The sequence below is a fragment of the Aspergillus eucalypticola genome (assembly GCF_003184535.1).
Source record: "Aspergillus eucalypticola CBS 122712 chromosome Unknown BO83scaffold_5, whole genome shotgun sequence".
Lineage (NCBI taxonomy): Eukaryota > Fungi > Ascomycota > Eurotiomycetes > Eurotiales > Aspergillaceae > Aspergillus > Aspergillus eucalypticola.
The window spans coordinates 729,760-756,094 of NW_020290279.1; the positions used below are offsets into that span (position 1 = coordinate 729,760).

General features: G+C 49.6%; 9 protein-coding genes across 9 annotated transcripts; 3 read left to right on the forward strand and 6 right to left on the reverse strand.

Moving 5' to 3' along the window:
• Positions 1–695: 695 nt before the first annotated feature.
• Positions 696–3,104, reverse strand: BO83DRAFT_375934 (putative glycosyl hydrolase). Its single transcript, XM_025530585.1, has one exon. It carries the CDS (start codon positions 2,769–2,771, stop codon positions 912–914), a length of 1,860 nt encoding a protein of 619 aa, XP_025391134.1. The 5' UTR covers positions 2,772–3,104; the 3' UTR covers positions 696–911.
• A 657-nt stretch (positions 3,105–3,761) lies between these two features.
• Positions 3,762–4,825, reverse strand: BO83DRAFT_375935 (RBM8 family RNA-binding protein). The gene is made up of 2 exons (XM_025530586.1): positions 4,457–4,825; positions 3,762–4,339 (listed from the first exon to the last, which is right to left on the reverse strand). The coding sequence occupies exons 1-2, from the start codon at positions 4,709–4,711 to the stop codon at positions 4,106–4,108; spliced, it is 489 nt and encodes a 162-aa protein (XP_025391135.1). The 5' UTR covers positions 4,712–4,825; the 3' UTR covers positions 3,762–4,105.
• Positions 4,826–5,707: 882 nt separating this feature from the next.
• On the forward strand, positions 5,708–6,924 carry BO83DRAFT_459725 (uncharacterized protein; the record flags this gene model as incomplete). The annotated part of the gene is made up of 2 exons (XM_025537183.1): positions 5,708–6,088; positions 6,165–6,924. The coding sequence occupies exons 1-2, from the start codon at positions 6,057–6,059 to the stop codon at positions 6,922–6,924; spliced, it is 792 nt and encodes a 263-aa protein (XP_025391136.1). The 5' UTR covers positions 5,708–6,056.
• Positions 6,925–7,723: 799 nt separating this feature from the next.
• Positions 7,724–9,324, reverse strand: BO83DRAFT_375936 (Bax Inhibitor family protein). Its single transcript, XM_025530587.1, has 2 exons — positions 8,641–9,324; positions 7,724–8,580 (listed from the first exon to the last, which is right to left on the reverse strand). The coding sequence occupies exons 1-2, from the start codon at positions 9,156–9,158 to the stop codon at positions 8,097–8,099; spliced, it is 1,002 nt and encodes a 333-aa protein (XP_025391137.1). The 5' UTR covers positions 9,159–9,324; the 3' UTR covers positions 7,724–8,096.
• Positions 9,325–9,382: 58 nt separating this feature from the next.
• Positions 9,383–10,528, forward strand: BO83DRAFT_375937 (EKC/KEOPS complex subunit CGI121/TPRKB). Its single transcript, XM_025530588.1, has 3 exons — positions 9,383–9,668; positions 9,719–9,841; positions 9,897–10,528. Exons 1-3 carry the CDS (start codon positions 9,507–9,509, stop codon positions 10,209–10,211), a joined length of 600 nt encoding a protein of 199 aa, XP_025391138.1. The 5' UTR covers positions 9,383–9,506; the 3' UTR covers positions 10,212–10,528.
• Positions 10,529–10,796: 268 nt separating this feature from the next.
• slx4 lies at positions 10,797–13,500 on the forward strand. The gene has a single exon (XM_025537184.1). It carries the CDS (start codon positions 10,854–10,856, stop codon positions 13,332–13,334), a length of 2,481 nt encoding a protein of 826 aa, XP_025391139.1. The 5' UTR covers positions 10,797–10,853; the 3' UTR covers positions 13,335–13,500.
• Positions 13,501–14,189: 689 nt separating this feature from the next.
• BO83DRAFT_459732 (Zn(II)2Cys6 transcription factor domain-containing protein) lies at positions 14,190–16,836 on the reverse strand (the record flags this gene model as incomplete). Its single annotated transcript, XM_025537185.1, has 4 exons — positions 14,190–15,566; positions 15,632–15,862; positions 15,926–15,963; positions 16,017–16,836. The coding sequence occupies 4 exons, from the start codon at positions 16,834–16,836 to the stop codon at positions 14,190–14,192; spliced, it is 2,466 nt and encodes an 821-aa protein (XP_025391140.1).
• Positions 16,837–20,108: 3,272 nt separating this feature from the next.
• Positions 20,109–23,186, reverse strand: BO83DRAFT_200867 (cyclic nucleotide-binding domain protein). Its single transcript, XM_025526636.1, has 2 exons — positions 20,546–23,186; positions 20,109–20,497 (listed from the first exon to the last, which is right to left on the reverse strand). The coding sequence occupies exons 1-2, from the start codon at positions 22,958–22,960 to the stop codon at positions 20,153–20,155; spliced, it is 2,760 nt and encodes a 919-aa protein (XP_025391141.1). The 5' UTR covers positions 22,961–23,186; the 3' UTR covers positions 20,109–20,152.
• A 2,010-nt stretch (positions 23,187–25,196) lies between these two features.
• On the reverse strand, positions 25,197–26,207 carry BO83DRAFT_414910 (uncharacterized protein). The gene is made up of 2 exons (XM_025534598.1): positions 25,639–26,207; positions 25,197–25,561 (listed from the first exon to the last, which is right to left on the reverse strand). The coding sequence occupies exons 1-2, from the start codon at positions 26,093–26,095 to the stop codon at positions 25,404–25,406; spliced, it is 615 nt and encodes a 204-aa protein (XP_025391142.1). The 5' UTR covers positions 26,096–26,207; the 3' UTR covers positions 25,197–25,403.
• Between the last annotated feature and the right edge of the window lie 128 nt (positions 26,208–26,335).

Genomic DNA, 26,335 nt, shown 5'->3' on the forward strand with positions numbered 1-26,335 from the left:
GAAAAAAAAAAACCACCCCCAAATCTCACACCCACTCACCAACTAAACAGACAACACATAACAACAACGACAACAACAACACAACAACACGGCACGGCACAGGACGGCACAACACATTCCATTTCCCTCCGCTCCGCTTACCATGTAAGTTAGCAATAAAAATCCATAATTCAATGAATGACATGGCCGGTCTCATCCCCGGGGAAGATCGGATCGGGGGCCCGAAAAAGCAGCAAGCACGCGGGACGGCACGGAGGGATTGAATTAACTACCAACCAACGTAATAACTAACTACTTACTGTACTTTGCAGAGTCATACCTGTCTACGGAGTAAGTACTAAGTACTAACTGTCAAGGAAAAATATAATCCGGAGGGTTTACTCTAATCGGCAGGTAGTAAGACATCCCATCTCATCATCCATTGGGTTGGGTTGTAGGGTATATTCTGCCCTTTTTTATTATTATTACTTTTTAAGTAAATGCTGGATCACTTTTTAAGTAAATGCTGGCTGCGCGCTTGTCTAGCCGAGCTGGCGGATGGATGGATGGGGTCAATCTGGTGATCCTGCCATGTGCGATGATGTTGATGATGATGTCGATGTCGTGGCTTTTCCCCGGTTTTTCATTTCCCCGGGTCCAACTAACGCAGGCTACGGAGGTTTCTTCCACGGCCATACTGCTGGCATCGGCTTATGTGGCAAATTTGTTCTGCTGATCAAGACATCATGCATGTTCTGTGTATGTACGTAGGTGAGTGATGGCTGCCGCGCCCTACAGATGACGAAGGTAATCGTGCTTCCAAAACGCCTGTTCCGGTCCTAGTGTAGGTATCCCTGAAACTCCTAACATACAATCAAACCAACCAACCCATTTGTACAGCAAGTGCTAGGCCGTCGGCCGAATGACCCGGATCATGCAAGAGACGAGGTCGTCTTCCACTGGTACAATGCCCGCAGCACCGCGACACCTCCTGACTGTGTCTCAACAGTGCGTCCGCGGCCACGATCGTTGTAGTCGTTCGGCGCATAATCGCGCTCTGTGAAACCCGACCGCTCCGGTGCAGTTCCCCAGCCCTGCAGCTGTCGTGTGGAATCGAGTCCCAGCGTCTCGTCTTCGCTGGGGCCCTTAGAGCCACGGCTGCGGAGAAGTCCCGTCAGTGCCTCTGAGTCCTCACCCTGCGCCCCATAGTTTTGATAGTCGATCGCCCCCTGCGGCAGAGGACTCACGTCGGTGGCGGTGGTGTTTCCCCACCACTCGCCGATCTTGCCGTCGCCATTCTTGGTCAACAGAGCGGCGTTGGCGTTGTGCTCGATCCAGGGGCGGTATGTTCGGCATCGTGCTTGGTGCCACTCGTATACGTACTGCCAGCCGTCTTCCCCGTCCCCTGTGCGGTTGGCACTGGCCAGAAAACGCAATTCCTGCGGCCGGATGTCTCGGCAGAACTCGGCCAAATGATGAAAGAAGATACCTTTGAAGGTTTGTCCATTTTGGGAGCAGCTCCCGGAAGAGTCGCACGCATCTTCCAACACACCTCCGCGGCCAAGCCCTTCCCACTGCTGACTGCCTTTGTCAGGCCATCCGGTAGCCAAGAGCACATCATTGACCAATCGGTGCCCGTCAGATAGATACTGCTGCAAACCGGTAGCTAACCAAAGTCCCCTTAGCCCGCTAAGGATCACTCCCTGGTTGTATGTATATACCATGGTGTTGAGAACATCACATTTGCGCGTGCCAGGATCATCGGCACTCTTCCAACCACTGATATGGAAGCCATCGCCATAGAGGCCATTGGCACCCGTCATATTTGAGGCATTTAGCCACGAATATCCCTCGATGGCCGCCTGCAGATGAGTTGGGTCGTGAGGGTAACCGTCTGACCAGTTCTCATCGTCCAATGTGGTTCCCATAAAGGGTGAATCAATAAAGTCTCCGGGGAAGTAGAGATACATCCCGATGCTAGCGGCTATGTACAGCTCATTGGTGATGGCATTCTTGTAGGGCGTCAGGTAAGGGCTCCAGATCATCCCGCCATTACACAAGGAAACGTCCCAACCCCCGGACGCAAGACCGTAGAACACACGTGCCCGATGAGCCGCCGGAGACTGAAACTGGGTTCCATGCCAGAGGCGTTTTGTTGTCTCGTTGGGTGAGAAGGGGTCATCGTAATGCAGGTCGCTGTGCAACACTTGGAACTTTATGTTCTCCAGCCAGCCCAAAACAACCCATAGCATGTCATCGAAGGCCTGGTTTCTTACAGCAAAGGCATCCTCACCGAAGTAGAATGCTGAGGTTTGGTCAAAATAATGGTTAATGAGATTCTCGAATCCCAACGAATACTGTTCAGTTATATCTTCCAGCTCTTTGTGATTCCCACTGGCATTCTCTGAAAGGAGGTTCGACAGCACATCCCCCGCCGTAGAAGTCAGTGAGGAGAGGGTGGCGGAGACATGAGTCCCAAGCACGGCAGCAGTCCAATCGATACTAGTAGGCCAGGTGCCTTGCCAAAGCTGGAAGTAGTCATCCTGCATCACATTGAGAGCATCCAGCAAATCGTTGTAAGTGCGGCTTATCGAGCCGATCGGTTCACTGGGCTTCTCTGGAGCAGGAAGGGGAAGCTGCTTTGACGGGGGATCGGTTGAATCCTCCAGCCGAATCTGCGCATTTGGAGACAATGGCGCAAGGACGTCCTGCGACCGCAACGCCAGCGCATTGGTCTCAGAGAAGACTGCAAGCAAGCAGAGCAACCTATGAATAACAAGTAACGCACGCATATTGAAGGCTTTCTAGTTGTAAGTCCCTCAAGCCCGCAGTGAACGACTGGTCTCGTGGTCCTGGACCTGGTTCCTGGTAACCCAGGGCGGAGGTACCGATAAGCAAGTGTTCGAGTAATGATTCGAGGTAACAATACGTGAGGAATGACTTTAAGCACGCAGAACTCGAGACAGACGCGGGGAGAAAGAGAGCTCAGAAAACCGCCAGCATCCAACGAGCAGCGAGAATCTAATGAGGCATATTTTAACAGTCAATGGTCCCCAGGGCGGGCCATGAACGAGGGAAGGAAGTGGCGTTGAGCGATAAGTTTTGACGTTCGGCCGTTGCGGGGAAGGAAAGACCCCCGGGCTTAACTAAGCCAGCCATTCGCCGTGCTTTTCAGCCCTCCGGCTGACTCTCCGCAGCTCAGCTGCTGCCCTCTCCCTTCCAGCCTCGTCCTCTCCACGCTTGATCGTCGGGGCCTCGTTCTTGGTATTCCATCACGCGCCTGGGCTGCGGGGATCTCATGCCCGATTCCTGCCCGCCCCCATCGACCTTCTGATCGATCCCTCGCAGAGTTTTATATAGTGTGCATCTCACGCACCTCTCTGATGACCAATAGCAGTCATTCGGATCTACAGAACTCTATCTGGACTAAGGGTCTTGGGATGATTGATGTGAGGTCGAAAGACTTGCCCATGTGCTGGACGGAAGGAGAGATCAATAGAGCAGGAATGCTACAAGTATAGCCCCATCCACATGAGCATCATGGGCAGTGGGTTTCATCTGAATTAATCTTGGAACTAGTAGGAATTTTGGGATATCCTGGCTTGATATATCATGCGAGCGAGGTTCTGCTTCAGCTAGGTCAGCGATGAGCATTCGAGCAAGCCACGAGACAAAACAGCAACGGGGACTGATGACAGAGGTCAAGAGACAGTATCGAAAAGAGGGATGGCAACGGTGAAAGGGAAGGGAAACCGGGCCGGGATGCCGGAAGAAATAACTGCACATACCATATCGCTGAGTATTTACGACGCCGGCAAATATCTCCTCTGGCTGCAAGCCTATGAGTACCCTCGTTAGAGGAGCATAAAACTGTTGTAAGAGATATTGCCGGCTGTAACTATGCTGCTCACGGCGCCCATCCAACCGTGACCAACATGCGCGCATCAAACCGACATAGTGTCGTCTGAATGGTTCAACAGCCGTGTAGTCCTTGAGGGCGAAAACAAAGGCAAAATCAAAACGCTAGACGCGACGAGGCAAGAGAAAGCAAGATATAAGGTGCCTGCCAAGGTCATAAAGTAGAGCAAACAAAAGTCAACTCCTCAATGCTGCCAGAACAATACGCTTAGTCTCTAGCCTCCTCCGCTCCAGGGCTGCGACTCCTATCGCGGCTCCTGCTGCGTCCCCGTCCACCACGACCACCTCTTTGTCCAGCATTCTTTCCTTTGTTGTTCGATGGGGGTGGCCGCACAAAGGCGAAGTCGACCTGGATTGTCTGGTCCAGCAATTTGGATCCGTTCAAAGCCTTGATGGCTTCTGAGGCTTCGGGGAGGGTGGAGTATTCAATCAACGCGTAACCCTGAAAGAAGCCGATTAGTATTTCATCTCATGTCCGATAACAGTGCAATTAATCCAGATTTATCCAGCAAAGTCCAAGAATGAAGCCTAGGCAGACGAAGAACCAAAAAATACCTACCTTCACATAACCCGTCCGGCGATCGAGGTTCAGATTGAAGTTCTTGATCTCTCCATATTCAGCAAACAGATCCGTCACGTCCTCCTCAGAGGCCTCTTCATGAATGTTGGTCGCGATGATAATCCATCCTTCGATACTGCGCACTGCAACAGCTGACGCTTGCGTTCTCGGATCAGAGGTATTGTTGCCCGACTGCGCGGGGACCTCCTCCTCCTCCTGCGCCACGGGAGGGTCGACTTCCATTTCTGTAGACATGATGGGAGGGAGATGAGACTGGATTGACCGAAATTAAAGGCTCGAGAAGGGTGGATAAAGGGAGGGATTTTCGTCCAAGGTGGGCTGTTCAATGACCAAACTGTTGCAATGCGATGGATCTTCGCGAAGCTTGCGGTGTGCTTATGTAATCGAATGATATCCAACGACGGTCAATGTTGATGGCCATATTATACTACTCTCAATGCCACGAATATTAGTCGAGATTAATGATCGACAGAAGTATAAAATAGGACTTGTGAGTGGAGATTTTATGTTTGACTAATATGTAGAGGCTTATCCCGAAAGCCTTTCATAGTAGCACTTTCATATAGGCAGTATAGTATATTGCACCAATGAACTACCAAGACATAAGAGCTAATTTGCAATTCACAAAACATGGGAATTTCAACACTGAATAATTTTTACTTTTGGAAGTTTAGTTACAGCTCCAGCGACTGAATCAGTTGGGTGTATCGCAGTGAAGATACATGTATACTAAATGCAAGCAGATCGGGTTTACTACTAGTATCTAGATACTCAATTACTGAAAGATGCAACAATTGCCAACAAAATGCTCATGAAAATGGATTGGAGATATGTACTACTCCTATCAAGAATTCTGGGGATACAACAGGCTCAAACCTAGTAGTAGCTAGCTCGGCTGTATCTCCATATTACTGTTCACCTTTTATCAATCAAGTTGCGCCTGCAAGTCATGTTGTCCACACAGAAGTTTCTCCTTTTTACAATTTTCCATTGCCTCTTCACTGAGTGAATCAGCGTCTAATCATACTTAATAGCGGCATAGTATAGTGCTTGGATTTATTCTCAATGACCACACTCGTCCTTTCGTAGAGACTGATAACATGATGTCGATGAACGGGGTAGATATGAGGGATATATGGGACTCTCTGTTGAAGACACAGAGAGATCTAAGCCGTAAGACATCCACTGCCATCAATTAAGATACTGACACCAGTAGTACTTTGTAACCATGTCGTGAAATCCCGTGTTCCTGCTGAGGATGGTGTGCTGGATCTAGTCTGAGTAGCTGAGAGCTGATAAAAGAGCTTTCCCTGCGTACTTTTAGCTACTGTAGAAACAGAGCTTTGGCTGGATATCAGTGAATTGATGCCAGCTCCTCGACGTGAATGAGATAAACACAGTGACAACATGAGACCCGTCCTCAGTTTAGCTGCCCCCGTGGCCTTCTTCGCCTTTTTACTTGCTCATCATCATCGATATTGACAAGCTATTACCCAGGATTTAAAAAGAACCACCCTTCTGCTCTCAATTTCCAGGCAAAACTCTCATTTATTGAGCGACAAAGAGAGACTGCGCCGCGATGAGCGGCAAGTCAGTCTCGAATCTACCCTGGTGAGCTCGATTTTCGGCAATTTCCCTCTCCATATGAGCAATAATCAATCTTCTAACAAATTTGATATCCTGATAGCGACGATCCCCAATGCTTCTGCCATTTTCGCTCGCCTAAGCTATATCCCAGAATCGAAGCAGTTCTGACAGGCTCTGCACCTGACCAAGTCCGCGAGCTGCACCAGCCAAACGCCAAGCTCGATATAGCATTCGACGTGGTAGGCTGTGTCATGACATTGAACGAATGCATCCACGATCCTTCTCGACCAAACATTGGCTACTCAGTCAGTCTAATGATCAAGGCGGCAAACACCCACTTTGTGAACCTCGAAGGCCTTGAAGACCACTCCCTCCTTCTAACCATTCGGATCCGCCATTCAGCATGCGCCGTGAGAGGCAACAAGATGATACTGAAGGAGAAGTTCAAAGGATACTACCCTGACCCTCCATATAGTCGACTCTACAATGATCTGTTTGAGTGTCGTTGGCCTGAAAAGACGCTCCAGATTCGTCTGCCCGAAGAGAGATGTCGACGCTGGAAGACAGTCGCTTTGATACTGAGGACCTTCGGACAGATCAACGGAGACAGCTATTGTCATATGGCGAATATGATGTTTACTCCTCGAGTGGGTGGGCTTAATGTGCGTCAGATCAAGAAGGATATCAAGATGGAGCTAGCGAAGAGTGATCATAAGCGAAGGGAGAATCCTGTGTCTCCTGAATACATGGTTACGGTTAACGAACCGGAGAAGATTGAGAGGCTTAATCATGCTTATGAGGTTCATCTTCTTGCGTTTATCCACAGCTCATCTCGATTTCTTCGGCCACAGTACCTGTAGGTTGTCTACAGAATACGGAGAGCTTTTGTGGAGAGATTCGTTATGCCAGAATGCGGCTCTGTTTCTCATGATTTCGTGGTGAAGTTCGTTGATGGGATTCAAGGTACATAGTTCATGCGTTTGGCGTCCAGTGTTGCTTTCTTTTCCTACGGACAGGATGATTGGAGATATGCTGAGATGAAATGTATCGGGGACCGCGCAAGTTGTTGAAGATTTGCCAGTGGTTCTACTTCTACACGAGGTACGATGTCATGGAAGAGCAGGTTTTGTGCATTTATGTTGGATGATGTGTTTCAATAGCCCAAATCTGCACAAGTTTGGCAGTGAGCCTTCCCTGATGATGTGTTAGAGTAGATTGAAGAAGAAAAGAAGTACGTCTAGATAAATGATTTGATATGGATACTTTAATCCACATTTATAGAACCGTTTGATGTGATGAGGTCCACAATGCCTAGTTCATGCTGGGAAGCTTCATCACGCGTTCTTCTATCTACTCTCTGAAAAACACTGCCAATGTGAACCTCTTTAGTCAAGACTGGGAGCGACAATGCCCGATATATCTCTCATAGTGCATGAAGTTATGCATACTTGTACTTTGTATATGTCGAAAAGGTGGTAAATTGACGACCCACCGTGGCAATTTTGACCGACTATTCTACCTTCCTACCGCTACCTTGTATGATGTCATTAGAATGATTCTATTAACAGGTGCGAGGGTATGAGATGGAGAAGCTGGAGGTCTACAGTCTAGCTTTACGATGGCAGTATATACTTCTTACGGATAGCTTTGAATGTGTTCATGGTGATGGATTAAGAGTGGAGATTAATTGGTTTCCACCTCTAGGTATCGACAAAAGTAAGTTCCATCGGATTTCCCTGTCGCCACGGTCCCTTGTCACCGGGAACGGCGTGGCTGACCCATGACCTCGTTGGCCAAAGGTGCAGACAGATAGTTGTTGCCCTTCCATATACAGGCTGAATTATATGGTGGAAACCATGCAGCAAATACTAATACAATCGAATTTTCAGAAAGACAAATGCCACTTAGTTCCGAATCATCGTAGTGTCCGAGACCGTGTATATTAGGGTGCTGAGTGCAATGAGATGCTCATGCATTTGGGCACCCTGGCGTTACACCAGGGCGATCATAGAGTTGCAAATGCGAAATGCGTTTACCTCCGGTTGTTCTGGCGCATGCCCAGGATCTGGACCATACGGACGAAGATGTTGATGAAGTCCAACTCAAGGCTGATACTCTCGTTGACGACATCCTTGCGGACCAAGCCTCTCTGAGCCATGCGAGCGTGGTGGAGGATCTTCTGGACATCATAGAGGGTGAAACCACCGAAGACAGCGAGACCACCGTACAGCCAGATCTTCTCAGACCACATCAGAGCGCGGGTGGCAGTAGCGGGGAGGACAAGAGGAGCGAAACCGGAGAGAGCGACAATGGTCACACCAGCGAGCAGAGGAGCACCAAGGTACATGTACTTCTCCTGCTTAGCAGTGGCACCGACGAAAGCGATGGCACCCATCATTCCAGCAGTGTAAAGACCAGCGCGAGCAAGAATAGCCGGGTGCATGAACATCAGGGGAGACAGGAGCGCAGCCTGGGTGACGTTGAAAGCGGCCCAGAGACCATACTTCATGACGTAGCTAGTGACTTGTCAGTAGACTGTCAAATAGGAAAAAGAATACGTTGGTGCAAGCACTTACTTGTCAGGGTTCGTGTAAAGAGTACCATACATGGTTCCGATGCTGGCAACCAGACCAAGACCGATGACAGCCCAGGGGCTAGCAGCCATCAAACGGTAAGACCATCCGTTGGTGTGCAGAGCGCGAGCAGCGATACCAATGATACCAATACCAAGTCCAGTGTGCATAAACGTCTCGTTCAGGTAGCTGCGCTCAAACGGAGGCATGCCACCATCCTCTCTGGTTTCGCGGTTGAAGATGAAGTTCGTAGCCAGGATAGTACCACCAATGATGGTGGCGCCGTAGATCAGCTTCTGGGTGATGTTGCCACCCTGAACATTGTAGGAAGGCTGCATGTAGGTGCGACGGAAAGCATTTTGGAAGGTCTGACGGGACTTTGCGAAGATGGAGATGGGACCGGTAGGCTTAGACTGGGGCTTGAAGGGCGTGTTGTGGATGAAACGGGCGCTATTCGCAGGTTTGGAGATTTGCCGAAGCGCCGTAGGAACGGCGAACGGGCGTCGCAAGAAGAACGCCATGATTGTGACGATGATGTCGAGGTTGTTGGAGATGAGGAGAAGCGATGGAGAGCGGCGGATGGCCGGCTATAAGAATGATATCAGTCATCCGCCGGCCAGCCGCTACGGTCGCCCGAACGTTCGAGAAGTGAAGTCACGTGGGTGATGAGCCCGCCGTGAGTCAGCATCACCGCCTCGGCGATAAGTTGGCGGGGGAGGGGAATTATCAGGATTTAGGACTTAACGGACTTGCACGGCCACACTGCTATTGTCATCATCTCGGCCCGGAATTCTACAACTGCGTACTCTCTTCGATTTCGTTCTCGATAATTCCCTTTTGGATTTCACCTCTGCGTCACTATTCCCATCATGTCTGCGCCATTATTAGAAACGATACACCTTTCGCATCTGCCTCCGTCGATGCCCGTGCATGTCGCTCTTTATCGGGACGTGCAGAATGCTCCGTATCTTCGCCAGCAGCTCATGTCCGCCAATGCGGAATTTGAGTATGCTTTCATTGATGCAAGCACGGTACGAAGTCAGTAGGTCTCTCGGCGGAGCGACAGCTAAACATACTGCAGGTCATCTCAAGAACACACCTTCTCTCCGCAGTTTTCAGAGCAGTCAATGATTATATGAACGGCCGCCTCAAGTCTCGGAATGTGCATTCTGAGATGGTCTTTTCGCTAAGCCCCGCGACAAATGTACGTCTACAATCAGCTACCAACCGACTTCATGGGCAATGCTGACTACATCTAGATTGCTGAATCTTTCCGCAAGTTCGGCATTACCGATTCCACAAAAGACTTGCTAGTAGTCAAGCTTTCCGTGACTCCGGAGATTACCCACGACTCGGTCGCAGCCCATCTCGGACAAAATGTTGAGGGAACGCCTGTGCCATTCGACGACGAAACTCTGTCAAAGATCTCTGACATTGCAAAAATCAAGAAGGCCTACAAGCTGGGAGCGTTGAACACTACGCCGCCGAACCAAGCCAACGGCACCCAGGATAATGGCATGCGCCGGCTTGAACTGTCCGTTCTGGGAGCGATTGCTCTGCGGGGAGCGACTTGAACATGATTTTGGAGATAAGAAGTTTTTATCATACCCGATCTCGCTCGTTTGGGTAACCAAAGCCCTGTAAATCGGGCCAGCCATATGCAGAATGTCTGCACCATCCGACAGTCAGAACTTCTGGCCAATGCCGTTTCGAAGCATCTGCGCCCAGGAGCTACCTCTGTGCAGACAGATGTCTGGCAAGAAATACCCATGCAAGATTTGTCTATAAGAATCACAATCTGTACATAGAACGCAGGGCCGTCATTCACAGAGTCAGTGCGGAGCACTGATTGCGGCTCTTTTTAACAATAAAACAATACTTTAGAAGATGCTATGTGCTCTATATTCCATTCTATATATAATCCAAGTAATACACCTCCTTAATGAATCAAACGAAGAACATACCTCGGTTGCCCTGCCCACCGCATCCCCCATCCCAAAGCGGCAATCATGCAACTTTGCCAAGCCCGGCAACTCTCTCCGCATCATCGCGACTGAATCGATCTAGACACCCACCGTCCGGGGCTCACGCATATAGCATAGCACCATGCTCACTAGCGCAGGGGGGAATCGTTTTTAGCGTACAACACTCGCCAACCCAAACGTGCGCTAATGCCGACCAAGCGATCACCCTGATATTCGTTGCGACTCGCCACCATGTCCGCCACCGCGGAGGTCCTGGTGCTTTCCTCGTCGCCGGAGCGCAATCCAGTCCACACGCCAGCGCCGCCTGCATATGATCCCGAAAAGTTATTTGGGCTGTCTCCGGTAGACGTCGAAACGACTCCGATACCGTCTCCGTCCGAACTGTTTTGTCCTCCGACGCATTCTAGGTTTTTCGAGGTTGGGAATCGAGTCGATGAATCGCGCCGCAAGGGATCCCGCAAGAACTCTAGCAACTGGACGAATGACGAATCGGCTTTTATAACGCTAGAGGAAGAACCGGCGTCAGATAAACCCAAGCGAAGGGGTAGGCCAAAGAAGGAGCAGAAAAAGGCTACGGAGGAGTCGGGGTCTGTCGCGGGTAACCAGAAGACCACTGCGAAGAAGGCTACAACAGGCGCGAGTAAGAAACGCGCTGAATCTGCGGCGAAGCGCTCGAAACCGGTGAATAAGACGATCTCTGGGAGGGTTGCGAAGGCAGGCAGTTCGCAACCAAAGGGGGCTGGCGAGAAGGCCATTTGTCCGTCGACGCCACCAGCTGTTCTGTCCAAGAAGACTACGAAGGATGTGAATGATTGGGAGAGAGATGGTTTACAGCTTGAACAAGCGATGACAAGGAGATTGGACTGGACACCTACAACAAACAAGGCCAAGGAGGTCGTTCAGTTGGAAGGGAAATCAGGGCCAGATGATATTACAAGGGGCTTTGGTAACCTGTTGTCAGAGTATGGGTTTAATGGGCCTGCTGCTTCAGCAAGCGACTATGTGCCTTCTAATAATGGTGGACCGACGAAGCGAAGGCGTATAGAGCTGGTTGATCCCGGAGTATATCCTACTTCCAGACAAAGTGTTGCCGACGATAGTGAGAAGGATAGCACAGAGGGAACATGCAAGCCAACACGGGCTACTCGAAAGAAACCCACGCAACGTGCCAAGAAATTCACCACACTCACTGCCCGCGTGACAGCGAAGTATATCAACGAGTCTACAGAAGGTTCAGATGTCGTGGAGGAAGAGACACCAAAAGCGAAGCCTAGAGCTTCACGATCCAAGAAAAAGGGCCAGGAACCCGAGTTTGTGGTGCTCTCCCCCGAAGAAGCTGCCAAATCCCTCGATGATCAGGAGCTGGTATTCGGCACGTGCAGCCAGCTGGAGCGCGAAGACTCGCCCACTACTATAAGAGAGCTGCAGGCAGCTATTAGCGAGTCGGAACGAAGTATGACTCTGGAAGCCAGCGGTCGTCCGCATCGGACGCAGAGCAGGGGATCATTTGCAGTATCGCGTTTCAATGGCTCAGGAAACCTGTGGTCGGTCGCATCTCGAGATGTCGACGGTTCACTAATGCAAGTGGAGGTGGTTGATCTGGTGAACTCGCCTGATAGATCTGGGACTGTCACTCCAGATGAGCAACTCAGCAGAGGTGAAGCTGGAATTGAATGTAATATCAATGACAGCAATCCTACACCGAAAGTTAGCGACCAGGCTAAAACCACTTCGACAAGCGAAGCACAGCCTATTATACCTGCTCCAACCACTCAGACAGCAAACAAGAGGGCCCAGGATACCACATCCGTTGCCCGCAAATCTGATCCTAAGATGCCGCAATACGACAACTTCACAGATGCCCAGCTATCGAAACAGGCCGCCTCGTTCGGCTTCAAACCACTCAAAAACCGGAAGAAGATGATTGAGCTGCTTGAAAAGTGCTGGAAAGCAAAGAACGGCATACCATCAGAGACAAATGACGAAAACGCACAGCAGGATCTGTCTCTGGACCCTGCACCAGCGCCTGCCCCGGGCAATAAGCCAAAAGGAAAAGGCACGACACGGAAAAACACCACGAAGGCGAAAGCCAAATCCCAACCCAGTACATCATTAAAGTCAACAACAGAAACCATTTCAGCAGTACCTAATCCAACCTCTTCGAACAACCCCAAGCCCAACTCCACACCCTCAACCTCATCCCCCAAACCACCCCCCTCCTACGCCAACGTCGAAGAAATTGAAGACTCCGAAGACGATTCCGATCCCATTCCCGTCTCCTTCCCCTCCCCGAGTCGTCTCCTACCCCAAACCCTTCAAAGGAAGCACAAGCACGCCCCCTCCCTCCCCATATCCAACATACCATCAAGTCCCAACCGAACAACAACCACAACCACATTTATCCCCAAAGATCCTGAACCCCCCGCCATCCTCCTTCCCCTAACCGAGCAAATCACCAAAGCTGTCCGCGCCCAATCCGCAACCCGGACTGCATCATCCCATACACAAAATACCCCTCACACGAAGAAACAAACCTGGCACGAGAAAATCCTCATGTACGACCCCATTCCTCTTGAAGAGTTTACCGCGTGGTTAAATACAGAGGGATTGGGTCTTGTGAATGAGGACCGGGAGGTCGGGGCTGGGTTCGTGAGGAGGTGGTGTGAGAGTAAAGGGGTGGTTTGTTGTTATAGGCCGAAGAGGAGAGAGTGATGTTGTTCTCTTCCTACTCCCAGTAAAGATCATTTTGGATTTGCAGTGGGTTTGGAGGTTGGTGCATTGGGACTTACGCTTGATTATCCTTGTGTTGATTTTTGGGAGGGAGTTGGTTTATAAATCTGAAGTGGTTGCTGGAGTTATGGATGCATGTATACTAGAGGCCTTGGATTAGTAGGTTAGGTTAGGGTTTGGGTTGGTCTGGCTTGGTGCCGTGGTTTGATTGGTTCACAGCCTGGAATTACTATATAACCCTTTACTTGATCTCGAATAACATCACTTAAGATAGAATAACTACTACTAATAGCCAGCATACTTCGAAAGACTGCCCAACTTTCTCATCTTACTATTGGAAATAAAGAATAACGTACATATCATTCCAAACAGTAATGCAAATTCCATTTATTCGGAAACCAAAGAAAATAAAGAATATTAAACCGACATTATCCCAAGAATTCAACAAATTTGACCATTAAACAACCCGAAAACATTTATCAATTCGTAAGTAACTATTTCGTATTCATACTTTATCATTCATCATCGATTTTCCCATATAACCTCACAAAGATCTTCTCATCAAATAGTATATTACCCCAACATAGGAGAGAGATTTTCACCCCTTACTACTACCATGTTAAACATCTCCAAGCCTAGCCTAGAGGGAAAAAGCCTAAGGAGGATAGTAGTAACTAAACAAGCAAAGTAGTAGATATAACTATTCTGGAATAGTATGTCCCCCTCCCGAAAAAAGGAAATCTCAAGCAATCGTCCATCTCAGATACCCCAGAACCAAAGCTACCCCAAACTAACCAAGTCCCAACACTCATACCCAACCAACTATTGCTACTACTACTACTGCTGCTGCTGCTGCTGCTTCTTCCTCCTCCCACCCCTCTTCGCCTTCTTCTGAGGCACATTATCAGTAGCAGCAGTAGTAGCAGTAGCAGGAGTGGTAGCCGCAGAAGTCGGGGGCTGCGAAACGCCCGCCGACGAAGAAGGCACACCACCAACCAAACTCATACCTTCGTGCGGGTAGGCCGCAGCAGCAGCAGCAGCAGCAGCACCCCCGGGCATGCTCGCCCATGCTAGAGCGGCGGCGGCGTCAGGGCCATAGAGATTGAATTCATTTGTGCCCAAATACTGAGTGAGAGCATGGTCGGATATATCGGGGTATGTGGAACTTGCAGCTGTAGCAGCAGCGAGTTGGGAGTCGTCTTGACCCTGCTCGTAGGGGTAGTGGGTTGAGTAGCCCGGGGTGTTGATCTGGGGGAGGGTTTCGTAGTTGGTGTGCTGGCTTTGCTTGGGGGCGGCCATTTGTTGTTGTTGTTGCTGCTGCTGCTGCTGCTGCTGCTGTTGCTGGTATTGGTATCGGGCGAGGTCTTCGAGGGCATTTGGGTGGACTTGTCGGGTGGATTGGGTGTACATGTTGTTGTTAGTGTTGCTGTGCTGCATGTTGTTGTCCTCGGGTCGGGGGAACTGGGTAGAGACGGAGGATTCGGTCGCAGGTGGTGCTGGAATGGTGTTGGAGGGTTGGGCAGTAGCATGGCGTTGCTGTTGCTGTTTCTGCTGCTGCTGCTGCTGGAAACCCGGGGGGAGGGCGAAAAAGGGCTGATTGGGCATGTATGGTGTGCCAGGTGGGAAGTTGGCAGGAAATTGGCTTGATGCCAGCTGGGCAAGTTGAGCGTTGTAGGTGGGATCTTGTGGCAGGCCAGCCTGCTTCGGAAGCTGGCCCATGTTAACCTGCGCATAACGACCCTGATAAGCCGCGGCAGGGGGCGTTGTGGGATATTGTATAGTGCCCTGTTGACGGCCCGTCGGGTGTGCGGGCCTGGTACCATTATCAGCATGGCCGGGCATGGCTCCGTTCTGCTGTGATCCAGAAGGCCCCTGTGCTTGGGCCCTGGAGTTCCTTGCCATATGCTGTTCAAATATTTGTCTGATTTTATACCCCGTCGGATCTTCAAATCCGTTCGAGACGTAGGCCTCGAAGCTGGCATCGCCCATGGTATTGAATTCAGGATGCCGCTCTGGATGGTCCTCGGGATAGGGATCCAACGGAGAGGTTATCAAGTCCTCCAGATCACCGGGTCCGTGGGTATTGAATTCAGAGGGGTATTCATCGGAGTTGTTTGGGTTCTTTCGGCTCTGCTTGAGATAGCGTATAGTTTGTTGCATAACGATTTTAGTAGGATCCACGGCCAGAGGCTCTTCGGGAACTGGAGTGATATTCTGGATATAGTAATGGTGAGGTCAGCGAGGGACTGATCGAAATGTCTGGAATGAATAATGCTTACCGCTTTTTGAAGCTGTTGTAGGAGTGCTTTCACTCTGCTGCTGAGTGATCGTGCTGCCTGTTCCAGGCAATTGTTCAACCACTCCAGATGTATGATCCTTCGACGCATCAATATAAGGGCTCCGCGACGCTCAGTGCGAAGCCAAATTGGATCAGTAACCCAACAAATTCTGTTCTGATTCCTGCAATTCGTGCAGCCGAACAGACCTTTGTCGCATTTCGCTTTTCGCATCTAAATTGACAAGAAACGGAGTCAGTCTGGGCAACATGATCACGAGAAAGGGTTATCACATACTTTGCAAAGGTCACAGGCAAGGGTGGTCCGGGAGGGATCTTTTTCGTTCCTTAGTTACCATTGTCACTTTATCCGGATTCTTAAATCTTACCTCTCTTTGACTTCCTTTTTCTCTTCGTCCTCTTTCCGGTTCTGCTTTCCTCGTCACTTTCTTCGTCAGATTCGCTTAGCTCTGCGTCTGTATCGTCCGGTTCACCCGGCTTGAGGGGCTTGGCCGGAATTTTCAGTGCGTAGGTTTGGCGCATTTCAAGTGAAGCGTCTCGCTTATCATCCTTGTCGTCACATGCATTCTCTGACGAACCTTCCTTATTCTTGTTCTTCTTGGAGGCACGGGTGGTGGTGTTGCGAGAGCCCGGAGGGCGTCCTTTTCTTTTCTTAGGCGGTGTTGGGGCTTCCTCTTGAGGTACCTGTACATCGGTAGCCGCCGCTGTAACAGGATTCTCGGTGGGTGCATTGTTGCTTTCAGCAGGGCCTCCGTTGGCAGAGGTAACCTGACTGGCGGAGACACCTTCATCCAGGGATGTCTGGTCACCATTGCCCCCGGCTACACCTTCGCTCGCAGACAAGGCCTCCTCAAACAGGCCAGAAACGTTATCTGCCATCGAATCAGATATTGTCGGCATCATGTCAGATGTTATACCTTCCAGGACAACTGGGAGATAAGTAGGGTCCAGGTTTTGTTGCAGTTCTGCTTCTTCAAATACACCAGCTTGAGCCCGGTTGGTAGATTCCATAGCGTCGACAAGATATGCCTGATCACCATACAGATCTTGAGCACCAGCGTCATCAAGCCCGGCGTTACCGAAAATGTCGTCGGGGCTCTGGAGCTGTTCCTCGCTCGATTGCCGTTTCACGGCCCGATTCTCTTCGTCCCCAAGACCAGCTTGGTCGAACGATCTCTTCGCGGCCATTGTAAGGAATTGACCGGTAAGTTTGCTCACGAAGGGGAAGAGACGTGCAACCTGCAAGCAAAGTATACCTAATTAAGAGAGTTAGAGGTCTCAAGAGGGTGATTATTGGAATAGTGCGTGTCAATAGCAAACAGTATGCTGCTAGGGAGATAGTGTATTTCGGCACGATCCAAGAAATAGAACTCTCCTATATAGTCAAAGGTGAGATGCTGTTAGTCCTTTGGTCCCTAAAAATCAATATCATATAACAAGGACAAGGGGTTTGTTGAGATAAGTAACAAAGAGCATCTTTGTTTATTATATGGAGAATAGAAACGATGGCTGCGTTGGGAAAATGACAAAGACCTTTGGATATGAGAATTACGAACGAAATAAAGATATGAAACGGAATAGAGCAGGAATATACTGACCAGAAGGCACGTCTCACAGTTCTGAATGGAAGGATATGTTAACAATGTGATTACCACCACAAAGCACTTGTTTGTACACAGAGATGTGTACAATGAAATACACCTGCTGTACAAGGACTCCTCCGCTTTCCTCCTTGTATCAACTGCGCTAGGGAAGAAGGAAGACAAGTGGGCTGTGATTTGGGTATTGAACAATGCTGAACAGTAGGTTTTGGATGCTTCCAGCAGCCTGAACAGGAGCAGCACAGTGATGCTGCCCTCTATTTCAGGTGACAAAGGCAAACGACAGCGTCTTGGAGAACCCCACCAAGGAAGAAGACAAGGGGAAACAACGCGAGAGAGGAAGACTAAATACTCGGAACACAAAGGGGCGAGGCCTTGAGACCAAATTGGCAGGTTGAAGCTGGATGGATTTTATCCTTCAGATATACGGGATAAACCGACTCCCCAGTAATAGAGGAAAAGTGACAAGCGATGAACTGAGACAGAAGCTGTAAAGTCTGTTTCTTCTCATGATAGATCATTTTTGATTTTTCGGTTTATCAAAATATCTGATTTGGGTGCTCTGAAATGGTTTGTAGGTCAGGACAAACGCTCCTATTGTCTGCTTGGTTTCGATCACGAGGTGCTCTATACAACTTTCTGCTCTAGAGAAACGAAATTTCATATGAACAGTAAGCCTCGATTATGAGAGATAATATATTTGATTCCATGAACAAGCTTACTACGTTGTGAAAGACAGTTATCTCTTGATTCTCATATAAGTTGATATAGTCCCAGTATTCACAGAATACCCTAAATCCAGACAACTTTCTAACCATATTGAAGTAAACAGAACATGTCTTCCAGTGCTCTAATGACCACAGATACATGCTACGAATGAAATCGAAACTATGCCTGAGAACACTCGAGACACATATACAAATGAAACGAGGAGAAATACATACGAGATGCCCTATAGTAGCAGTCCCTACAGCATTCCGCTCAACCCACAGAGTACTATCCCTCAAGAAACTTACCAAAGTACTGCCCATTATACACCACAATATCTCCCTCCCTTCACCTAGTAGCTATCCCAGATGTAACCAGACCAGAACTATATTACATGATCAGCCAGATATTGTCCTAATTCCAATATGATAGTCCAAATCCTTTCCAATCAAGCTCAATAAACAAATCCATACAGCTTCCTTCAACCTTTGTAGAGAAAACTCCCAACAACATCATCATAGATCAAGAAATTAACACCCTTCATCCAGCAATATCTGTCTGACCAGCAAGTATTCCCTCAACGAGACGACAGATGCACAAACCCCAAAGCCAAAAATGACTCACATCAGACACGTCATATGGCTATTCTCCTCGAACATCATCAATGGAAAAATCCATATATTATGGGGGAAGATATTGGGAACCTACCGTTATCACTTATAGATCAATCCCGCATGAGACCCCATTTAGACATCGGAATATACCAGACAAAACTAAGCCAAGAAAAAAGGTGCAGAAACCTTCTGTATGTCTATTGCAAGGTTGCAGTCATTGGTTACTGTGCAGGCTATATTGCTGGGGACTATTATTATGGTAGTAGAGTATTGTGTGTTTTTGACATCGTGTGGGTGTGTGTGTTCTGATGGGGATTTCGCTTGGCCAAATGGGTGGGATCATGGGATTTCGGTTTGATTGTCTTAGTTTGTGGAACATGGAGCTGCTTAGATGGCTGGGTGTTTGTGTCCCGTAAGGATTGGATTAGTGCCTCCTCTCGTTGAAGAGGATTATCTTGAAGAGGTCCCAGTGGTATCTGATTGTGGGTTCTTTAGGTGTCTTTGAACTGTGTGACATTTTGTGGGAAAGGGACGATTCTGTTCATGAAAAGAAGATAGTGTTGTAAATGGATATGAGATTCAGTTGCTGTGCTTCATCTCATTATATGTCGAATCATTCCTAGATCTTTCAAGTGTGATAATAGTATAGAAGAAGCTAATGCCTTAAGGGTCTCTGGTAGTGAACTTATTCCTTTGACTGTGTTAGCAGAGCATCTGCCATCAACACTAGCCATTAGATTACCTACAATAGCGCACACGATTTAGCACCATGCGGAGACTTGCCGGGGAATAATCATCAACCCCAGATTCTCACCCAGCTGATAGTTGAGTAGCTACATACTACACATACAGACAAACTCGCTATTTTCCCAGCAGCAGCAACAGTCAGTCCTATCCCAGTGCGAGAAACTCATCCAAAGAATTCGTTGAAGTCGGGGTCCAACGAGAAGCCCACTTTTATATCACGAAACAACTGCGCTGGCAGAAACGAGTATAATGATCAAGTAGAGCAATAAATGTGTTGCTTCCCTCAACGGGGGAATACCTGCATCAACCCCAGCAGTTAAATTCAGTTATACACTATATAAGCTCCAACATGCAAGATGAGTATTATTTGAAATCGAGCCCAGTGCCCTCGTACATCCTATGCTCTGTTTGTGAGTGTGTGTGTTTCAGAGCCCAACTCCTCCCATGCCCGAGTCCGTTATAACCTGGAAAGCATCCATAAATTAAAGCAAAAAGAAAAGCCATCCCAACCAAAACGGTATTAAATCTAAGAAGCCAGCAACCGGCCTGAGGGGTAAATGCGCTCCAGATATCAGTGCAATGCAGCGAGACCCATGACGGTCATCAGTCGTGAGTCCTGGGACGGAGGAAAACACACAACTCCGGGGGGATCCAATACCAGGGCAAGTCTAAACGAAAGTAGGAAGGAAAAGAAGTGGCCGAGGGTAGATGGGGGTGAAATAGGTAAGAGAGTGAGTGTGGGGTAAGGTCAAGATGAGGGTGGAAAGATTTGTGGATGGTGAGAGTATAGGTGTTTGCAGGTGAGGTAATTGTTAGCGATGCAGAGCCGAGCTATCAGCGAAAGACCCTTCCGTTTTGCGCGACGGTCTCAAACGATATCTTCTTCTCGTATTTGCGCGGTCCGTCGCCTTCGAGCCACGGGAGGAGGTTCTTGCACTGACTGACATCAAAGGATGTCAGTTGATTGCAGCCGTCTGCAACTGCTTCAACACCGGCACCGGTAACCCGGACACAGCCCCGGACGGACAGACGTTTAAGATTCAACAGATGTAGGCCAATGCAGCGCAAAGATGGATCTGATATGGCAGAGCCACAGAACGACATGTTGAGGTAGGTCAGTTGCGAACATTGCAGAGCGAGTACTTCTGTAGCCGTGTCGGAAAGAGCACAACAGAATGACTGTTAATTGTTAGTTTGTCACCGGTCATGCATGATGGATCAGCTTACCAAGTCTAGCTCCCGCAGCTGCTTTGCTGCATTTGTAAGATGCACAATAGCGTTGTCAGTCAAATACGTGCAGTCCGCCAAGCAGAGTCTGCGGAGATTGGTGAATCGAGCATTTCCCCAGAATTGGAAGCCCTGGTCGGTAATGGTAGTGCAACGGGTAAGGTCCATCTCCTCGATCCTGGAAGCAGCATGTGATGCGATGTGGTGCATTGACCGGTCCGTTACATGCTTGCAGTAGGATAAGGTTAGTTTCTTGAGTTCGGGGCAGCCGTACACGGTCCCGGCGGCCGTCTGTCTGGTCGGCTTCATAGACGCCTTCCCTGATTTTGACTCGTCGTGTGGCTTGTGCTGGCCAGGGGAGACCCAGCCTACAATTCGAGCAAGCAGCGTATCCCCGACTTTTCGACAATTGCTCAGATCAACCTCCTGTAAGTTGTTCGCCTTGCTCGCCATGTCAAGAATAGACGATGCGGTGACATCCCAGACGCTCTTCATCTTCCAGGTAACCACGTTAGAACCACACGTCGCAACTAGTTTGCTAAACCCTTCGTCTGTTATGTGGAAGCAATTACTTATGTCAACATATCGTGGTCTGCTACCCACAAAGGGGCAAATGATCTTGACCAGTACGTCATCCGTGACGCACCGGTTATAAGTACTCAGGTCCAGGTGATGGAGCAGCTCCGTTGACTTGCTGAGAATCTCTGACCAGTGCATAGAGACCGCCCTGAGGCGAAGGAGATCATGAAGCTCAAGATGCTGGAAAATAACCAAAAGGACCTGATCCGGGAGATAGCCGTGGTTGTCCCGACGTGGCTCACGGACCGTCTCCGAGAGTGTTGAGAACTCGCCGGCCCCGGGAAGCGTGAGAAAGGACGAGCTAGTAGATCGAGGCTCCGATGAGGGTGAAGATCTCTGTTGCTCCCCGGAAACTTCCTCCGGCGTCAATGGCGCCACGGAGCTGCGCCGGCTTCGCAGCCGGACTTTGTCTAGACCAACACTGAGGAAAGGATCCGGATCGGAAGGCCGCAGCACACTTGGTTCATCTAGACCTTTGACTGTCGGAGTACTGTCTAACTCAGTCTCTGTTAGGGTAAGAAGCGGCATGGACTGTCTGCGGCCCGCCCGCATCTTGAAGTTATCATCGACACTCAGAGGTTGCTCGTCAGCTCCCGCTTCTGACATCACAACGTCGCCATCGGACGCTGCTTGAAGCCGCTCCTTGGCGGTCCTTTCCACCTGTTCGCGGACTTTTGGAGGACACCTTTCCCAAAATTCTACTAGTACCTCACCGCTGATCATCAAACATTCCACCGCACTAATGGATCGCACGGTGGCGGTCCGGCGTGGTGCCAAGGAGAGGCTCACAACTTCACCAAAGTATTGCCCCTGTTTCAGCCGGGCTTTGACTTCGAAGCTAGGGTGCTCGATCTTATTGGGCAAGGATTGCGCATGATGGTTTGGTGTTCTCTCCGACAAAACCTCGACCTCTCCGCGGACGATGAAATAGATCTCCCGACCCTGGGAGTCCTGCTTGATGATATCGGTGAATGGCGGGTAGGAGCGCGGTTGCGCTTTCAGGCCCAGGAAATGGAGGATATCTGGCGGTAGACCGGAGAAGAGGGGCAGCTCCTTGAGAAGTAAACGGACATTGACCAGTCCGTTCGCCAGCGCACTGGAGGATCCATCAGCCAATCCAGGACTCGGGGACTTTCGCTTTTTATTGACGGACTTCAAGCTTCTGCCGTCCTGATCTGCGAGGTTCAGGTCGCCGGAATATGTGTCCCGCAATCTCTTTGAACCTCTCCGAATCGGACTCACAAGATCACCTGACGGTACCGAGGTCTCCTTCTTCTTCTTCTCCAAGATCATCAGTCGCTCCTGGGCCTCGTCCCGAATGGCTCGTTCTACGTCGGGGAACCGAGGGAGAATTTTCCGGAAGTCCTCCTTGGTTAAAACGACTAGTAGGCATCGAGTGCGGGCGATGATGGTAGCTGTCCGCGGGCGATCCATTAGTACACCGATTTCACCAAAAAAGGCCCCCGGTTCAAGCTCCACATATATACTCTCGCCATCGCGCGAGGTCACGGAGACAGCGCCCCGAACCAGCCAATAGATGGCCTTGGCCTCATCCCCCTCCGTCAGAATGTAGTCATTGGGCGCATGGAGTTGTGGACGCAGATGCTGGCCGACTTCGACCAGGAAGGATTCGGGTGTGGATTGGAACAAGGGAAAGGAGCGTAAGCGGTCAACAAGGTCCAGTGGGAGGGCTTGAATATTCGAGGAGGTCAAGGGCGACGGCCGTACGGGGCGGTTTGGATTGGTGATGGAATCGAACGAATGTAGTAGCGACGCGGTGTCGGAGATGGGGTGAACAGCTTTTGTTCCACCACTAGCTCTGCCATGGCGCCGCATGATGGGCCGGTGATGAGGTGTGTTTAGGGAGGGCAGTCAAGAACAAAACAGAATTGGAGAAGAAATTCGAGAAGGGAGCATGTAGTTTGTTGGCCGGTATCGAAGCGACCAATGGAAGCGATGACGTCGACGAGAATGAGATCACGGGGAGAGGAGCTCTCAAAAAAGCATCATGGCTGACGATGGATGGATGGATGGAACGGAGACAGTGCGGGGGAGGGCAGATGGGCGAGGAAGGAAGGCGGTGGTAGTAGCAGTTACTAGTAGTAGTGGTGGTGGTGGTGGTAGTGGTGATGGAAGGTGGTGATGATGATGACGATGTTGGATGATTAGAAAGCAAGCAGCTTGACCAAGATCGAGAAGCTAAGCTGAGCTGAGCTGAGCTGAGCTGGGAGGAAAAGAAGACTCGAGATGAGGAAGGAAAAGAAAACAGCTCGCTACTACTCGGTGTTCTAGTTGGCTCTATGCGACAGGCACACACAAGTGTCAAAGAGGGACGGGCAAAAGAGCGGGAATCCTGCAGAGCAACAACAACAATAAACTGAATAATAATAATAATGATAATAATACTGGAGACGGGCGGGCGAGCATGATGGGGGGGGAGGGACTTTCTGGGTGGGAGCTAAGCTAGTTAGTTAGTAGGAATTAAACCAACTAACTCGGAGTGGTCAACAGTGGTTCAGTCTAGCCGGCGGACCAGAGAAAAAGAGAAGGTCTAATTCTAAAAGGTCGTGCTGCTGCAACTTCTTTTCGAAGCGGGGATCACCAAACGTCAAATAACGCGCTTGTTGCTCCACCGCCGGTCCGGAAGCTCCTCTGATTGCCCTTCCCAAAGTCAATGACGATTCGATCTCTCTCTCTCTTTCTCTCTTTCTCGTTAGGATTGATTCCGATCTGCTTCCTGTCACTACTATTGTCCCTACTTTATTCTTTAAACTCTAGACATGCATAAAGTGGTGCCATATTCCACAGTGATGTTCTAGTCTATCATCGTCGCACTGGAATCCTCGAGACAGCTGTGATGCTCCATATGTCAAACTGGCGGGAATGTGGTCAATTCTGCTGAGTGGGGAGCATCCTCCGAAACGGAAACGCCGGTCTGTAACATCGACACCGACTGGAGGAATGGACGGCCAGTGCTTTTTTGGCTTTTCCCTCTATTGGTCTAATGAATAGCTGAATGGAAGTTGTCAAGCTACTACTACTGACTATCTACTACTAACACTGAGCGGAGTGAAATATTTGGTCAGGCAGTGAGTGACAGGTGACACTATAATACTATTGATATTATTATCTCAAAATTCGGCACCTCAAAAGGAAGCAAAGTAAATACATACCTGCTGTCGGTGGGTCCAAGTCAGAAGTCTAGTCTAGCGCAGGATTTATTCTCACACTCACAAAAAAAAAGAAAAAATAGTGTGAGCTCGGAAAATTACATGGCTCGAGCAAGAATGAAGATCGCTGCCAGACTGATACTATGTAGAAATCTACAAGGAATGTCCCTGGACAAGGGTCTGTTTGCTACATAATACATAATGTGTAAGTAAGGTCGATCGAAATTACAAAGTATAAGAATCGATCATGGATCCGATCGTCTGCCCACCTGCATGGGGAACCATGCATCCCAGTTCGAGTTCGAGTTTCTAGACGAGTACGGTCCCTATTTTAGGCTTCAAGCCTTCTCGGCACTTGCCAGTTGCCAGGCATGGTTCCCAACGTCTAGAGCCTACCAGAGCCAATAATCACCGGGTGGTCAGGATCCGTGCGCGCACGAGATCAGACAGCAGGCAGTTGCCGCTGCACATCATCTGTTCTTAATCAACCCGGCTGGTCAGGTGATGGGGACACGCGAATGAGTACTGCTTTCGGATGGTTCCAGTATTATCATCCCAATCTTAGGGAAAGGAACGTGACTTGACGTGTCAGATATTATTTTGGTATCAACAATCCTCAACTCCATCACAAGAAATTATGTCAAACCGCGCTTCGGTTCCTGCCCTTCATAGATAACTCCTATATGTGCCCGGATAACTCCTTTCCAGTCGTATTTAGCGCGCTGTTGTTGTGCCTACAGACGGCGCATCCTGTTGTTCTTGGACAGCCCGGGTATAAGGACGCCATTGACTGTCTGGCCGGTGGGTCGGTCCGGGGTATGTGGTTTGCTTCATTCGGACAGCGCTGGTCGAGCGCGGGTGTTCGGAAGACCTCTGTTCGTAGAGTGGGGATTTCTAAGGATAGTGAGGCAAGCGTGTGCAACTATTTCCGCAACCCTAGATCTCTGCCGTTAGTATATGCCTTGGTGCTTCCAGGGTTAGATCAGAGACTCACCTATAAAGAGAATCGCGAGATTTCTTGTTGCGTCTGCCAGAGAAAGATGACCGGAGAGAAAGCCGAGAGGCACGTAGACATCCAGCGAAAAGTGCTTATGCAGATTGCGCAGTTCTCACTCCGTCCTCGACCGACGACTTCCCAGAACGATATCAACATAAGCAGGACGAGTTCCTTGCCAAGTCTCAAGCACATCCTGCACAATGCCATAAGCCAAGCTCAACTTCAGACCTGTCTTGGCCGAACGAGCAGCCGTATAGATATCTTGTCGCGCTAGAAACCAACAACAATCGCACAACATTAGCCCAAATCCAGAGCCCAGGGAATAGCAATCAGAGAGAATAACCCACCTAACACACTGTAAATTCCCGACATCGATAAACCCGCCGTAACCGTCGACAGGAAATCCCTCTGATCATGCCGGGCGTAATCCACCACCTCCTCCAACAAGCAGAAACACAGAGCACCAGTACCTAGTTTAAGCCCCATCTTCAAGCCCTGAGTAGATCCCTGCAAGAAAGCTTGATAATTCTTCGACTTATGGTACTGGTACCACCCCCGCGCCGCGTCGGGAAAGCGATGGGCATTCTCAGCTCGAAACCGGTAGGCTGCGGTCTTGCTGCCGTGCATGTATCCGATACCCAAACCGGCGGAAAAGGCGGAGGTGGACATGTACTGAATACGCTTTCTGAGCTTAATCCCAAGTCGGGGGGGCGCATCTGCTTCGAAGAATCTGTCCCAGTGCCAGATCTTCCATAGGAGGCTGTCCTCGTGTCCCTTTAATCTGTCCCAGCCTTTGTCCACCATGATGACTGACTGCTTGCGATTGCTGTTGGTGAGAGCGAACCAGGGTCGTTAATGGCTTGAATAATGCGTAGGTTGGCGGAGGAGGTCGGTAGCTGGTTGTGGTGGTGTCAGCTTTCCCCGAGGACATAAAAATCACGGGCAGCTGGAAAACGGGAAGCACCTGAGCGCTTGGTTCGCCGACTTCCGTCCGCCGCCTTGTCGAAAAGCTCCGAGGTCCCGCTGAAGATCAGCTCACTGATC

Coding starts and splice junctions, on each gene's coding strand:
- BO83DRAFT_375936 (XM_025530587.1), bottom strand. CDS start 9,158: ATGGCGTTCTTCTTGCGACGCCCGTTCGCCGTTCCTACGGCGCTTCGG. Junction 8,581..8,640: donor CTTTACACGAACCCTGACAA/GTAAGTGCTTGC, acceptor ACAAGTCACTAG/CTACGTCATGAAGTATGGTC.
- BO83DRAFT_414910 (XM_025534598.1), bottom strand. CDS start 26,095: ATGGTGGACAAAGGCTGGGACAGATTAAAGGGACACGAGGACAGCCTC. Junction 25,562..25,638: donor GGGAATTTACAGTGTGTTAG/GTGGGTTATTCT, acceptor GTTGGTTTCTAG/CGCGACAAGATATCTATACG.
- BO83DRAFT_375937 (XM_025530588.1), top strand. CDS start 9,507: ATGTCTGCGCCATTATTAGAAACGATACACCTTTCGCATCTGCCTCCG. Junction 9,669..9,718: donor CTTTCATTGATGCAAGCACG/GTACGAAGTCAG, acceptor AACATACTGCAG/GTCATCTCAAGAACACACCT. Junction 9,842..9,896: donor CGCTAAGCCCCGCGACAAAT/GTACGTCTACAA, acceptor GACTACATCTAG/ATTGCTGAATCTTTCCGCAA.
- BO83DRAFT_200867 (XM_025526636.1), bottom strand. CDS start 22,960: ATGCGGCGCCATGGCAGAGCTAGTGGTGGAACAAAAGCTGTTCACCCC. Junction 20,498..20,545: donor AGCTGCGGGAGCTAGACTTG/GTAAGCTGATCC, acceptor AACAATTAACAG/TCATTCTGTTGTGCTCTTTC.
- BO83DRAFT_375934 (XM_025530585.1), bottom strand. CDS start 2,771: ATGCGTGCGTTACTTGTTATTCATAGGTTGCTCTGCTTGCTTGCAGTC.
- slx4 (XM_025537184.1), top strand. CDS start 10,854: ATGTCCGCCACCGCGGAGGTCCTGGTGCTTTCCTCGTCGCCGGAGCGC.
- BO83DRAFT_375935 (XM_025530586.1), bottom strand. CDS start 4,711: ATGTCTACAGAAATGGAAGTCGACCCTCCCGTGGCGCAGGAGGAGGAG. Junction 4,340..4,456: donor GCCGGACGGGTTATGTGAAG/GTAGGTATTTTT, acceptor GGCTTCTTTCAG/GGTTACGCGTTGATTGAATA.